This window comes from Mixophyes fleayi, chromosome 8 (genome assembly GCF_038048845.1).
Source record: "Mixophyes fleayi isolate aMixFle1 chromosome 8, aMixFle1.hap1, whole genome shotgun sequence".
NCBI lineage: Eukaryota > Metazoa > Chordata > Amphibia > Anura > Limnodynastidae > Mixophyes > Mixophyes fleayi.
In genome coordinates this window covers 80,131,760-80,146,755 of record NC_134409.1, presented here as the reverse complement: position 1 = coordinate 80,146,755, position 14,996 = coordinate 80,131,760, and the positions used below count along the sequence as shown (strand labels likewise).

Sequence of the window (14,996 nt, the reverse complement as noted above, 5' to 3'; positions counted from 1 at the left end):
AAATTAGTAGCAGTATTCACTTTCTCAAGTTTTTTTAGTTTTAAATATGTTTTTCAAATGACACCACATCCAATGTGGTATTAATCTGTGTTCTTTTTGCAGTGTCTATGGGTGGTGACATGAGAAAGATGCCAATTTTCTCTGGGAAATTAAATCAGGTGAGTTTGAACAAAGTGTAGTGTTTATAAATTACATTTGTCAGTGGTGATTGCTAGCTTGATGCTTAACATAAGGGGAAATAGAAATGTTACTTTCTGTAATTAGGCTTCATATTGACTGGCATCAATTTTGGGCATTGTACTAGAGTTTTCAACACTAGTTTAATGCACCAATCTAAAATGAAAAATATTGTTTCCAATGACCACATACCCACTCGATTAAGGAGCATTGCGACAATGTTGTGGTTTGAATGCTGCCCACTCCGTGCAATGTTTTTAACATAAGTTAAATGCATTGAAGTCTTTGGAATGGTTCCAATGACCTCCCAAACACAATTAAAATAGCTGCATTTCAAACACATATCAAATGCCAGTAGGTGCCCACTTTACAAAAATCCTATGCTTCATGTATTTTGAGGGCTGTGCATGTGTTTACCAATAAGTTTGTGTAACTTTTGTGGCTCAATATGTGTTAGCTAGAACAGGTCTCATACCCAGAAAATACTTTTTTTTTTTTTTTTTAGCCTGAAAATTTGTTTGCAACAATCTAATTTTTGCTGATTTTAGGCAGATTCAAATTTAATTTTCTTCACAAAATTTGAATTTTTGTATTGATGGACCATGTCCCAAATATATCTCTTGGATATTGCACCAGCATTTCCCGTAGTGCTTTACAATTGGGAACAAACTTGATAATGAAACGAGAGGCCGTATTACAGACAAAGAGACTCTGATCACAAGCTTGCAATCTATAGATTTCAAAATGTTTATCCTAAGGCCAATTATCCATTGGCATTGCGTTTTGCTTAAATTTTTTTTAAAGTGAAAACGTATATGAATGCTGTGTAGTATGCCTGTGGTTGATATGCACTGGAAGCCTTCATTGGGGTTGCGAATATGTCCAGACGCATGCAGCACGGAGTTTTTACCATTTATATCATTCATCATCATCATCATCATCATCATTTATTTATATAGCGCCAACATATTCCGTAGCGCTTTACAATTGGGGACAAACGTAATAAACTAATAAACAAACTGGGTAAAACAGACAAAGAGGTGAGAAGGCCCTGCTCGCAAGCTTACAATCTATGGGACAATGGGAGATTGACACATGAGGTTAAGTATACATTTTGCATCTTGGCCCAGCCAGACTGCAAAGGTAGGGTGACTCATAAGCTAAATGATCCTGTCACACAATAATGTTGGTCCGGGGGTAGTTGTCTTGTGTGAAATTGTGTAACAGGCTAAAGGTAGTGAGGTTAAGATGGTGGTTGAGGAATATTATACGCTTGTCTGAATAGGTAGGTTTTCAGAGAACGCTTGAAAGTTTGTAGAACAGAGGAGAGTCTTATTGTGCGAGGGAGAGAGTTCCATAGAGTGGGTGCAGCCCGAAAAAAGTCCTGTAACCGGGAATGGGAGGATGTAATGAGGGTGGATGAGAGACGCAGATCTTTTGCAGAACGGAGTTGCCGAGTTGGGAGATATTTTGAGACAAGAGAGGAGATGTATGTTGGTGCAGCTTTGTTGATGGCCTTGTAGGTTAGTAAAAGTATTTTATATTGGATTCGGTAGAAGACAGGCAGCCAGTGTAGAGACATACAGAGTGATTCAACAGAGGAATAGCTATTTGCAAGGAAAATCAGTCTTGCCGAAGCATGCAAAATAGATTTTAGGGGTTTGAGTCTGTTTTTGGGAAGACCAGTAAGGAGGGAATTGCAATAGTCAATGCGGGAGATGATTAGTGCATGAATTAAGGTTTTAGCAGTGTCTTGTGTGAGATATGTGCGGATTCTGGAAATGTTCTTTAGATGTATGTAACATGATTTAGATATAGAGTCAATGTGGGGAACAAAGGATAGGCGTGAATCAAGGATTACACCTAGGCAGCGAGCTTGTGGGGTGGGATTTATGGTCATGTTATCAACAGAGATAGAAATGTCAGGTATGCTCTTGTTGGCGGGTGGGAATATTATTAACTCTGTTTTAGAAAGATTAAGTTTGAGTTGACGAGAGGACATCCAAGATGAAATGGCAGAAAGACAGTCAGTTACACGGGACAACACAGATGTCGAGATATCAGGAGAGGATAGATAGATTTGGGTATCATCCGCATAGAGATGATACTGAAAGCCAAAGGAACTTATTAGATTTCCAAGAGAAGCGGTATAGATAGAGAACAGCAGAGGACCTAGCACCGAGCCTTGTGGTACCCCAACTGATAGGGGAAGCGGAGCAGATGTGGCTCCAGAGAAATTAACAGTGAAAGAGCGATTAGAGAGGTAAGATGAGAACCAGGATAGAACTGTGTCTTGAAGACCTAGGGATTGCAGCGTTTGTATGAGAAGAGAGTGGTCAACTGTGTCAAATGCAGCCGAGAGATCAAGGAGAATTAGGAGAGAGTAATGGCGTTCAGTCTTAGCAGTGATCAGATCATTAACAACCTTGGTCAGCGCAGTCTCTGTGGAGTGTTGAGAACGAAAGCCAGACTGAAGAGGATCCAACAGGTTGTTTGCGGAAAGAAAGCGTGTGAGGCGAGTGTAGGCAAGTCTCTCTAGAAGCTTGGAGGGGCAAGGGAGCTGAGAGATGGGACGGTAATTTGAGAGAGAGTTTGGGTCGGAGTTTTGTTTTTTTAGAATAGGAGTAATCACTGCATGCTTGTATAGTGATGGAAAGATGCCAGTAGAGAGTGAGAGATTACAGATTTGAGTTAGAGGTGAAATGAGCACAGAAGACAGGGATCTACCAATTTGCGAGGGAATAGGATCAAGAGGACAGGAGGTAGAGTAGGAAGATAAGAAGAGCGTAGAAATTTCCTCTTCATTTGTGGGGTCAAATGAAGAAAGGGTGTCAGAGGGTAGTGGGAAGGAAATGAGCTGATGGCTTGTTGAGGAAGAGGATACCATTTCTAGTCTGATCTTATCAATCTTGTCCTTGAAGTAGGTAGCAAGATCCTGAGCACTGATAGTAGATGGAGGGTTCGGGGTGGGAGGATTGAGAAGATGATTAAATGTATTGAAAAGGCGTTTGGGGTTAGAAGCCTGAGCATAGATAAGAGATTGAAAGTATGTTTGTTTTGCAGTGTCCAGAGCATTTCGATAGGAGTGGTAGACAGAAGTATATGTGAAGAAGTCATTAGAGCTTCGAGATTTACGCCAGTGACGTTCTGCTTTACGGGACAGTTTTTGAAGATTTCGTGTTGCTTTGGTGTGCCACGGTTGACATCGAAGTCGACGTGTAGTATGAAGTGTCGCTGGAGCCACTTGATCAAGGGCCGTTGCTAAGGTTAGGTGAAAATGAGGTACTGCCATCTCAGGGGATGAGAATGTAGAGATAGGGGAGAGAAGGTGTTGGAGAGAGGTGGAAAATTGTTGAAGATTAATAGAATTAAGATTTCTACGAGTATGAGGAGGCTTGGTTGAGTTAGACAGTAGAGAGGTTAGAGCAGTGGGGGTGAGAGTGTAGCTGATAAGGTGATGATCCGAGAGGGGGAAGGGTGTATTAATAAAGTTAGAAACTGAGCATAGTCTAGAGAAAACAAGATCAAGGCAGTGGCCATCCTTATGAGTAGATGATTCAATCCACTGGGAGAGGTCAAGTGAGGATGTTAGAGAGAGTAGTTTGGAAGCAGCTTTGGAAGGTGGGTTATCAATGGGGATGTTGAAGTCACCCATGATGATGGTGGGGATGTCTGAAGATAAGAAGTGAGGGAGCCATGCAGAGAAATCCTCAATAAATTGTTGGTGTGCTCCAGGGGGACGATAGATCACCGCAACACGTAGGGAGAATGGATTAAAAATGCGAATAGCATGTACTTCAAAAGATGTGAACGTGAGTGATGTGACATTTGGTAGAACTGTGTATGTGCACTGTGGGGAGAGAAGTATCATTATACCAATACTTTTACTGGGGTTTCTAACATGTATCAACCCATTGAATTTAATGGGAGCTAATTAAGAAAAAAAAGCTGTCTGGTAGTAAAGGTGGCTCCTGTGGACTACCTGCTTTGATTAATTCAGCAATTATTGATGTAGGAAAATACAGTTACCAATGCAGTGTAGCTCCATTGATGTCTGTTGTCCATTTATGTCTACAACCCATTCACTTTGGAGTTTCTGATCATCGACCTAAATACGCTAATTGGATGCAGCATTTAAATGCCAGTAAAACAGAGCATCTAATGCTGGTTACTCAGCTTTGGTGTTTTGCTTATGCAAATTAATATGCTCAAGAGCTAATTGTTGTGTCTCTCTTGCTTGGTGGGGTGCAGGTCCTTTTGGATTGTTCACTACTAAGCTCCATTTCCTTCTTTCTCAATGAGTATTCCAGTGCTTGTCCAAATAAGGCATCCATATAATTCAATGTTTCATTGTCGGGAAATAGTTTTACTCAAGAATGTGCTGTGTGTGTGTGTGTGTGTGTGTGTGTATTATGCACTATTTTTTAAATGGGGGTACGGGTGGGACGGCATTCTTTTAAAAATCCGTTTTTTTTTTTTGCAAAGCCTATATGCCAAATCCAACACTCTTACACTCTGAATGGGAGAGTGTCACGATTTGCACTCTGCAGCTGCTGTCTACAGTGACTCTATTGGATTTGGTATGCTTTCCACTTGTAGTACCACTGCCCACCAAAGGGGCCACTGTGCTACTTGATTATTCTCCTTGATCACTGGGAGTGGTTTCAGCTGCATGAGGCCTATTTATACCTGCCTGCTTCAAACAGTCTGGGCCAGATCATCAGGTCATTCCGAGGAGCATTCCCTGTGCTCAGCTTCTATCTGCTATCTGGACTCCTGCATATTTCTTCGTTGAAATCTACTATTTGCTGTTACCTGTGTCCTGGACTCCTGCATCTTTAACCATTATACCTGGTACTTGTAGTTCTACGCTGCCTGTTGAAATCTACTATTGCAGTTACCTGTTTCTCATCTGCACTTTGAACTGTCTCATGAGTTACCTTGTCATCTCTGTTTGTTAATAAACTCATTATAACCACTTATCTCCTCTCCGTGGTCATACCTGGGAAATCCTGACAGTATGATCTGGCCATAAAACCAAGCCTGCTGCTGCACGGCTTTCTTCTCTTTTGGAAAGGATTTCCAGGGAAGTGACCTACTCCGTTTTCAACATTAAGACCATGGCTGCTAATTCCCTGTTCCAGTTGCTACAAGTGGACATTCTTCAACTTCGCACTCAAATAGCGCAAGTATCTTCCTTGCTGAACCAAGTGCTTAAGCAACTTCCAGTTTCCACCCCTAATACATCCTGCTGTAAGGAGTCTAACTATGCTGCTAACATTTCATTACCAAATTTGTCTGCCTTTGACTCTCTGCAAGCAGTACCTCCCAATATTCCTGTAACAAATTCCAGGTTTTCAGGTGCTCCACGCCCTCACCTGACCGAAGAGGAGCGATGGCGCAGGATGACCTACAAACTATGTCTTTACTGTGCCAGTGATGTACATTTTTTACAGGATTGCCCGCTCCGTAGACTCCGACCATCTTCAACCTCTATCTCCAGCTCTAAATTACAAGCTTCTGTCTTCATTCCAGACATGTTATCTGCTCCCATGAGAACCCAGGTTCCCCAGTTCAGCCCAGAGGGGGCGCTGCCCTTAAAGTCTGCTCCAGAGGGGGCGCTGCCCTTAAAGTCTGCTCCAGAGGGGGCGCTGCCCTTAAAGTCCGCTCCAGAGGGGGCGCTGCCCTTCCAGTCCGCTCCAGAGGGGGCGCTGCCCTTCCAGTCCGCTCCAGAGGGGGCGCTGCCCTTCCAGTCCGCTCCAGAGGGGGCGCTGCCCTTCCAGTCCGCTCCAGAGGGGGGCGCTGCCCTTCCAGTCCGCTCCAGAAGAGTTGCCAGCCCATGCGGTCCAGCCCGAGTTGCCAGCCCATGCGGTCCAGCCCGAGTTGCCAGCCCATGCGGTCCAGCCCGAGTTGCCAGCCCATGCGGTCCAGCCCGAGTTGCCAGCCCATGCGGTCCAGCCCGAGTTGCCAGCCCATGCGGTCCAGCCCGAGTTGCCAGCCCATGCGGTCCAGCCCGAGTTGCCACTTGGTGCTGTCTGCCCGAGTGCCACTTGGTGCTGTCTGCCCTCAGGCTTCTCAAGGTGCTGTCTGCCCTCAGGCTTCTCAAGGTGCTGTCTGCCCTCAGGCTTCTCAAGGTGCTGTCTGCCCTCAGGCCTGCCGCCCAGTCCGGGCCTGCTCCCAAGTCTGCCGCCCAGTCCGGGCCTGCTCCCAAGTCTGCCGCCCAGTCCGGGCCTGCTCCCAAGTCTGCGGCCCAGTCCGGGCCTGCTCCCAAGTCTGCCGCCCAATCCGGGCGCCCTGCCAAGTCATCTGCCCAGTATGGATTGTCTTCTGCCAAGGGGGTCCTACCCAAGTCCCAAGGGATGTATGTTCAACCCGAGCTGGCCGAGTCTCATGCTAATTTGAATTCACCTCCTGTTCAAGTCTTCCAACCACCTACCTTCAATGGGGATATTCAGCAATTTCGTGCTCTTATTAAATTCTGTATATCCTATTTTCCCTCTGTATCTAACCTCCTTGATACTCGACGAAAGCAAGTGTTTTACATGTTGGCCAACTTTACAAGGGAAGCTCTGGAATGGGCAGAGCCCTTAGTTGAAACCCAAGATCCCATTCTGTCTGATTTACAGCTTTTTACTGAGGCCGTGATCAAAGAATTTACACCAGCACATGCTCTTCTCACTCCCAGTGCTTCATCTATGCCACATGTTCTATCTCCAGCTACTCCCACTTTGAGATTATCGTTTTCTTCACTCCATTTCCAGCAACCCTCTAAAAACCATAAAAAGAAAGTGAAGAAGAAGAAGAAGAAGAAGAAGAAAGATTCTCCTGGATCTCAACTCCCCTGTGGTGTGGTTTCTATACCCTTCCCGTCCTTGCATGAAGACTTCTCAAATACATGCCCAATTCTGGACTATGACTCTGACTTTTCTGACCATTTCTAGTATTTGGGCGTCTGGAATCCGCCCTTTAAGGAGGGGGTACTGTCACGATTTGCACTCTGCAGCTGCTGTCTACAGTGACTCTATTGGATTTGGTATGCTTTCCACTTGTAGTACCACTGCCCACCAAAGGGGCCACTGTGCTACTTGATTATTCTCCTTGATCACTGGGAGTGGTTTCAGCTGCATGAGGCCTATTTATACCTGCCTGCTTCAAACAGTCTGGGCCAGATCATCAGGTCATTCCGAGGAGCATTCCCTGTGCTCAGCTTCTATCTGCTATCTGGACTCCTGCATATTTCTTCGTTGAAATCTACTATTTGCTGTTACCTGTGTCCTGGACTCCTGCATCTTTAACCATTATACCTGGTACTTGTAGTTCTACGCTGCCTGTTGAAATCTACTATTTGCTGTTACCTGTGTCCTGGACTCCTGCATCTTTAACCATTATACCTGGTACTTGTAGTTCTACGCTGCCTGTTGAAATCTACTATTTGCTGTTACCTGTGTCCTGGACTCCTGCATCTTTAACCATTATACCTGGTACTTGTAGTTCTACGCTGCCTGTTGAAATCTACTATTGCAGTTACCTGTTTCTCATCTGCACTTTGAACTGTCTCATGAGTTACCTTGTCATCTCTGTTTGTTAATAAACTCATTATAACCACTTATCTCCTCTCCGTGGTCATACCTGGGAAATCCTGACAGAGAGTCACCAAGAGAAGTCTTCTCTCCCTTTTATTTTTTTTTGTGATGCAGAGGGTTGAGAATGCTGAGTGGTGAATGATGAATATATGTACTTAGTCCTAACATCCGCGGCATTTAGCCACCTGCAAGCAACATATGGATTTCAGCAAAGTATAGCCTGTAAGTGCGTTGTTAGATCTTGCTTTACTAGCAATGACCTCCATATTACTGTTGGATTTCCATCATCATCATGTACCCTAGGGTGATTCCAAACAAAAGAAAAGTGCACAATCAGTATAATCTTGACTTCACTGTAATTTTTTGGGTTTATCTGGGTCGGATGATGCATGACAAATACAATTTAAATACCATACACTGTTTTATTATAACAGCCCTTTACAAAGGTGCCTCAGGAGCATCGAAACGGCCATTGGGTATTTTATGACATACACTATCAAGAGCTTTGTTCCATCAGTGGCAGCATACGATAAGTATATTGTGAAATAATTATGCTGCTTATCTGTCTTTTTTTGACTTGCTGCTATGGATGGTTTAATGGAACAGCTTCATTTTGGACTTTAAAGTAATAATAAAATATTATTTTTATATGGTGTGCTGGTTTCCAGTCTCGTCAGGATAAGTATAGTTAAACATTTTCTGATTTAAATATTATATATATTTATAGTGCAAAATTTACACAATCAGGATTTTTTTTATTTTTTGCGTGTTCCCCAATCTTTAATGTAAATTTCAAAACACTTCAAGGAAAGCGTTAACGCATGTAATACCAAAAACACATTTTTGATGAAAGTGATACATACAGATATAGAACCAGAATTAGTTTTTATTATATAAAAAATACTCATGAGGCATACATGTGTGTAAAATAAAAAAAAATCACTTATGGATCATGATTCAATAAAAGTTTTTAATCAATACATATATTCATGATCTAGATGTATTACAAAACTCCAGTATGTCATGTTTGTCTTAAGAAGTTTATTACAAGCAGGTCATAGATTGTGTAAAAACTCTTTAACTTCTATACATAAATCAAGTAAGGGGAGGAGACACAATAGAAATATTTCATATTTTTTGATTGCTATCAAGCCATATGAAAGAGTATTGATGGACAATGTTTGACACTTAGGAAATGATTTTCTAAACATTTGCTCATTTCTGACTTGCATTTGACATAAATCTAATCTAAATAAACCTTCACAATCTTTCCTCTTCAGGTTGCAGTCACGAAAAACATAGTGGATTATGCCAACCTCTCCTGCCTCTTGCCACCCTCCTCATCAGAGGGTGGACATGGTGGGGGAGGGTATAAGGGAGTGGACGATGAAGCATTATCTATAGAAAGACTTTCTGCTCCCAGCCCCCAGAGTGAAGCTGTTGCTAATGATTTGCAAGAACTGTCTCTACATCCTGGATCCAATATACAGATCGCTGGAAACGGGCCCAACAATCCTCCACTCAGCGAGCGGAAAAATGGTACGCTTTGTGTGACTTATAATCTATCAACTTTTTTAAAATAAAATAATATTGTTTTTGCGGGTGTAGTACCTATTAACAGTACTGACTACCCCAACAAAGAAGAGGACGACAGGAGGACACCGACTTAATACTACAGCGACCTGAAAAAACCTTTTTCATGGGATGACAAGCTGTGTTGCCGACTGTGTTGGATGAAGTCATAGCAAAGCGTGACTTCTCTAAAAGCGGCGATGGACAGACCCAGCTGTCATTAATGTAAGTATTATTTTAGGGATATTAGGGTTAGAAAGTTAGGGTTAACCCTAACCCCTAAAATAATACTTGCAGTACATTAATGACAACTGGTTCCGTCCTTCGCCGCTTTAAGAGAAGTCGTGCTTTGTTAGGACGTCGTCTAACACAGTCGGCAACACAGCGAGTCGTCCCATGAAGAGATCTGCACCCTGGTAAGTAGGTGGTTTTTTTCAGGTCGGTGTCCATTTGTCGTCCTCTTTTTTGTCGGGGTAGTCAGTACCGTTAAACTGACTACCACCGGTTTTTGCAGTCCCATTGGTTCTCAAACCTTTTCATTGAGTTTTTGCAAACCCCAAGAACTAAGTCTCGAATATATAAGTAATAAAATATCACTGAGTTTGTTTGCTGTGATAGGTGCACCACTCTGCATAAAATAAAATAATTTTGGTGCCCCTCACTAGTTTAATGCATTGTAAGCTTCGCCCCATTTTGTAAAATAAAGATTGACTTTAAAATTATAATGCAATGCCCCAATTCATTTAAAAGAGATAAGTTTGCTACAACATATTATTTATTTATTTTTTTAGCTTCAGTTTTTTTTCCCCCAATACTCCCCCAAGTACAGCACCCAACCAATGAGAGGTAGAGCTCTTTCTTCCTGTGAATAGAAAGCAGACAAATTAAAAATCCATCCCCATGACTCCTGCATGTCTGAAGCTTCCAGAGGAATTCTTGTGCGAGAGAGAAATCTTCTGCATTTGGTTTCCTGTCTCTTGTTGTGGCTCTTGCGAGTTCACAGGAGACGATCCATTTTAAAAATGGAGCCTGTTACTTTTCTTAATCGGATAGTGACAAGTCTCAGGGTGACTGTCACCTCACACTTGTAAGAGAGAGATATTTCTCTGTCTTCTTTTGGGGGACACCGGGGACATTGGGTTATAAAGTAGGGACCGGGTGAACTGACACTTTAAACTTCTGTTTAACTAAGCTCTAGCTCCTCCCCCTCTATACCCCACCTCCTGTCCAGCCTCAGTTTAGTTTAAGTGCATGGCGAAAGGGCTGTGTCTGGGCTGCCCAGCAGCCCTCTTCTGTTACTTTTATTATTTTAAGGCAGGAATCTGCAGTATGCAGCGCGCGGCAAGCTCTGTATGGGGGGGGTTGGGGGGGGGGGGATTGGAGGTGCTGTGAGAGGTGCCTCTGTTGCCAGCCTCCCTTTCCCAACTATTTAATACCATCCTAGGAGCCGGGCACAGTCGCTGCAGGCTGTGTCCGTCTTCCGGATCTGACAGTCGGATAGCCTGCAGACACTGCATGAGGAAGGGTGGCAGAAGGTAAGTGAAACCCTCTCCCAGGAGACAGGGTCAGGCAAGGGTCACTAACATAGTGAGCCCTGCTAGGCACTGGATTGGTTGAGGGTGTTGTCCTGTTGAATGTTACCAATTCAGTGCTGGTCCCTGGGGGAGTGGTGTTTCTTCTATTACACTTCCTCCATGGTGGTCTCTCACTATTTTATGTGCAGACACCAGAATAAACAGCAAATTTTATAGCTACAGCTTCTCACCTTTTCTGTCCTCAGTCCTGATAGAAGGGTTTTGGGATTGTTATTTTCAAAAGTTTATTATTTTTACTCTGTGGGGCTTTATTGGCTGTATTGCAGGCTCACTTTCTGTTCAGTTTTGTGAGCTGCTTGTGTTTTGTCCCATCTGTTCACATGTTAGAAGGGGAAAAACCATGGGGTAAATGTATCAAAGTGCGATTTTGCAACTCCAGCGATTTTTCTCGGGAGAGTTGAAACTCGCCAATGTATGAAGCTGAGTTTTTATACAAAATCGCCAGAGTTCTGCTTCTGTCAAAATCGCTACTTGCAAAATCGCCAGAGATCAAACTCACCACTGTTTGCCACTGCCGCTATACAAGTCTACAATGTATGAAGCTGCGAGTTAGCAAACTCAGGAGAATTTGCTTCTAAACACGCCAGATACAACACGCTGCTTGATAGCAGCGTGTTGATACAACACATCACTGTTACACTGCCCTGGCAGTGTTAAAAGTTAAATAACAGATAAAAGTTGAAAAAAAAAGCGTGAGGTCCCCTTACTATTCATGCTTAACCCAAGTGCTGCCTGACTAGTGCTGGTCCCGTGAAAATCGGGGAAAAATTTTGTGTGGGGTCCCCCGATTTTCACTTTACCAGCACTAGGCAAACCAGCCAGGGTTGGCAGCACTATAGCAGGGGGACGCGCGGCAGGGGTCCCCCTGCCATAATGACTAACCAACCCTAGACTGTTCAGCCCTGGGCTGGATTCCCTAAGGAGTGGGGTCCGCCGAAAACCCCCCCCCCCCCCCCCCCCCCTAGAAAGAACCAGTGCTGATGGTGCTAGGGCTCTTCCTACTACCCCTGGGCTGTGGGTAGTAGGGTAATACGGCGATAAAGTATTAAAAAACAAACACACCAATTTTTTTTTGTGGAACTACAAGTCCCAGCCAGCCAGGTTACCCTAAAAACTGTGGCCATGCTGTTGGTAAGAAGAAAGAAAACATCATTGGTGAGTATTTGTTTTTTTTTATTTTTATTAAATAGATGTGGTTAAAAAGAGGGTGGTTAGTGTCTTTATTGTGGGGTTTTTATTTTTAATAAATATATGTGGTGTTTATGAGGGAGTTGTTGTTTGTAAACTTTTTTCTTTGTGGAACTACAGGGCCCAGCAAGCCAGGGATGTCAGGGCATGTTGGCACTTGTGGTTCTCCAAGTGCCAACATGCCCTGGCTGCCGTGGGTATGCTGGTGCTTGTAATTATACAAGCAACAGCATGGCCACAGTTTTTAGGGCAACCTGGCTGGCTGGGACTTGTAGTTCCACCCCAAAAATTGGTGTCAGTTTTTTTTTTTTTTTTTTTTTTTTAATACTTTATCGCCGTATTACCCTACTACCCACAGCCCAGGGGTAGTAGGAAGAGCCCTATCAGCACTGGGCTGGTTCTTTCTAGGGGGGGGGGGGGCGCTCGTTTTTTTCGGCGGACCCCACTCCCTAAGGAATCCAGCACAGGGCTGAATAGTCTAGGGTTGGTTAGTCATTATGGCAGGGGGACCCTGCCGCGCGTCCCCCTGCTATAGTGCCTGCCAACCCTGGCTGGTTTGCCTAGTGCTGGTAAAGTGAAAATCGGGGGGACCCCACGCAAAATTTTTCCCCGATTTTCACGGGACCAGCACTAGTCAGGCAGCACTAGGGTTAAACATGAATAGTGGGGGGGACCTCACGCTTTTTTTTTTTTTTTTTTTCAACTTTTATCTGTTCTTTAACTTTTTACCAGGGCCAGTGTAACAGTGATGTGTTGACAACTCACTGTTACAACACAGGAGAGTTTGCTAAACTCGTGAGTGTTTACATCGCTCAAAATCGCTGGTCATCTCTGGCGATTTTGAGCGATGTAAACACTCACGAGTTTAGCAAACAGGAGTCTCAAAATCGCAGCTTGATACATTTGCATTTTTTTTTTTCAAAACTCGCGGGTAAACACCCGCGATTTGCCGCGATTTAAACACGCTGGCAAACTCGCACTTTGATACATTTACCCCCATGTGTGGTAAAATTGGTGTTACATCAATGTTGAGTTTACCTGGGCTGTCTGTCGTGTTAAGTTGCCATCAGGTCAGTCAGGCGCCAAAGGGCTCTGTGCGCAGCCTGTCTGCTTTCAAAGAGCATGTTGTGTATTACAGCAGCTGTTGCTTTACATACGGCAACACATGCCTGGGTTCGGTCTCTCTCCAATACAGTGCTGAACTTGCTCAGTTGGTGCTGTCACAGGCTGTGGTTGCTCCATCTTCTGATTCTGCTTGCACTGTAGCAACGGACATGGGTTCTAGTTCGCTAAGTCAAGGTTTGACTATTTCTTCCTGGCGGAGTCTGTACAGCCTGCTTGGGTACAAGGAATTGCATCCTCTGTAGAGGTTTGGTTTAGGTTTCTTCCTCTTAGAGAGGATGTTACATCTTCGACACCGTCTTCCTCACATAAGCGTAGGAGAATGGCGCCACAACTTCAGGAAAATAAGCCAGATTTTGACTGTAGTTCCCAGAATGAAGGTAATTTAGCAGTGAACTCTGACATGGATGCTCCTTTGGTTGTGGAGGAGATTCATTCGGTTCGCCAGAGTGTGGAGGAATTAATACAAGCTGTGTGTCGGGTACTTTACTTCCTAAGTAAGAGGTTCCTCATGTTGCACAGGCTCCTCTTTTTTGCACGGGAAAAAAATAAATAAATATTTCTTTCTTTATCCTGGCTTCTTCCCTATTGGAAGATTTGTTGTCAGAGCCTTGGACTTCCGCAGATAGCAAGTTCCAAGTATTTCGGTGACTGCGGTCGGTTTATCCTTTTCTCCTGAAGTTTTTGCTAAATGGTAGATGCTTCCACGTGTGGATGCTGCAGTTACGAGGTTAGCCAAGGTAACTACTATTCCTTTTCCTAACATAGCCACTCTTAAGGATGGTTGTGACGAAACGAGTGTGATACGCTTACCATTCTGTGTCTCGTTTCTCACATAATGTGGATTATAGTACTTTTTATAGCCCATGCTTTTGTTCCCCAGCTCACCAGACTACAACTGCATTGTCCAATTACATGTGGTTAAGGGGACATTGAACTACAATGTAAATATGTATATTGTGTATTATATATTGATGACTTGCAGTAATGTTATTCATTGTCCTTTAAACTGAAGCAAGGAGGGTTATGGGTAAAGATCAGGTGGTGTCCACAATACAGGTGAGAGGGCTGGAGCTGCATTCATTCTCCCCCCTCCTTCCTCTACAGGAAGCATGAACAGCTGGGGACCCTGTGACATCACAAAGTAGTGTAAGGGGTTAATTTTAGGAGGGGCTCACTGCCACCTTATCCTTGGAGGTAGGGGAAGCCAATTAGCATCAATTGTTCTCTTTAGGAATAGTCCAGATGTTCTGTCTGCATCCCAGCAGGGGGCTTCTGTGAAAGGACAGCTCATTTTCACTGCCCTGTCCAAACCTCCAAGTCCTGTGCTGACCAATGGTTAAGAAGAATAGACCCAGGGTTTTGCCCAGGGAGGGGAAAGACTGTGGAAATTAGACCTGAGATATAAGGAACGACTCCAGGGGGGAAGGGTGTTCATTCTGGGATTTCATTCATGAAGAGTGCAAGATTTAGTTTTGAGTTGTTGTTCTCTACTAAAATCTATATATGCAGCTGAGAGATCCATGGGTTGTGAAGTCTTGACAGCCAGGTGACTGTAACTCCTTAAGCTATTGGGGTGAGGGACAGATGATGTGGTAAACCTGCCTGGCATTTATTTACTGTGTGTACATAATATTCTAGTGTTGTTTGTATGACAATAAATATACTGTTGTATTTTTATAACTGCATTTGTCTGTGTCCATACGAATCCTAGAAGGTACTGGGTAGACTTCCCTGGCATAGGAAGGCACCTGTGGGA

The 14,996-nt window shown here is 43.8% G+C and overlaps 1 protein-coding gene across 4 annotated transcripts in view; it reads left to right on the top strand.

Moving 5' to 3' along the window:
- Window positions 1-14,996, top strand: part of MRTFA (myocardin related transcription factor A) — a 202,012-nt gene that overhangs the window by 29,943 nt on the left and 157,073 nt on the right. For all 4 annotated transcript variants that reach the window (XM_075182796.1, XM_075182797.1, XM_075182794.1 and 1 more), the window contains 2 exons: window positions 103-158; window positions 9,041-9,299. In XM_075182796.1, coding sequence (XP_075038897.1) covers window positions 108-158; window positions 9,041-9,299 — 310 coding nt within the window. In that variant the 5' untranslated portion in view covers window positions 103-107. The remainder of the gene's footprint in view (window positions 1-102; window positions 159-9,040; window positions 9,300-14,996) is intronic.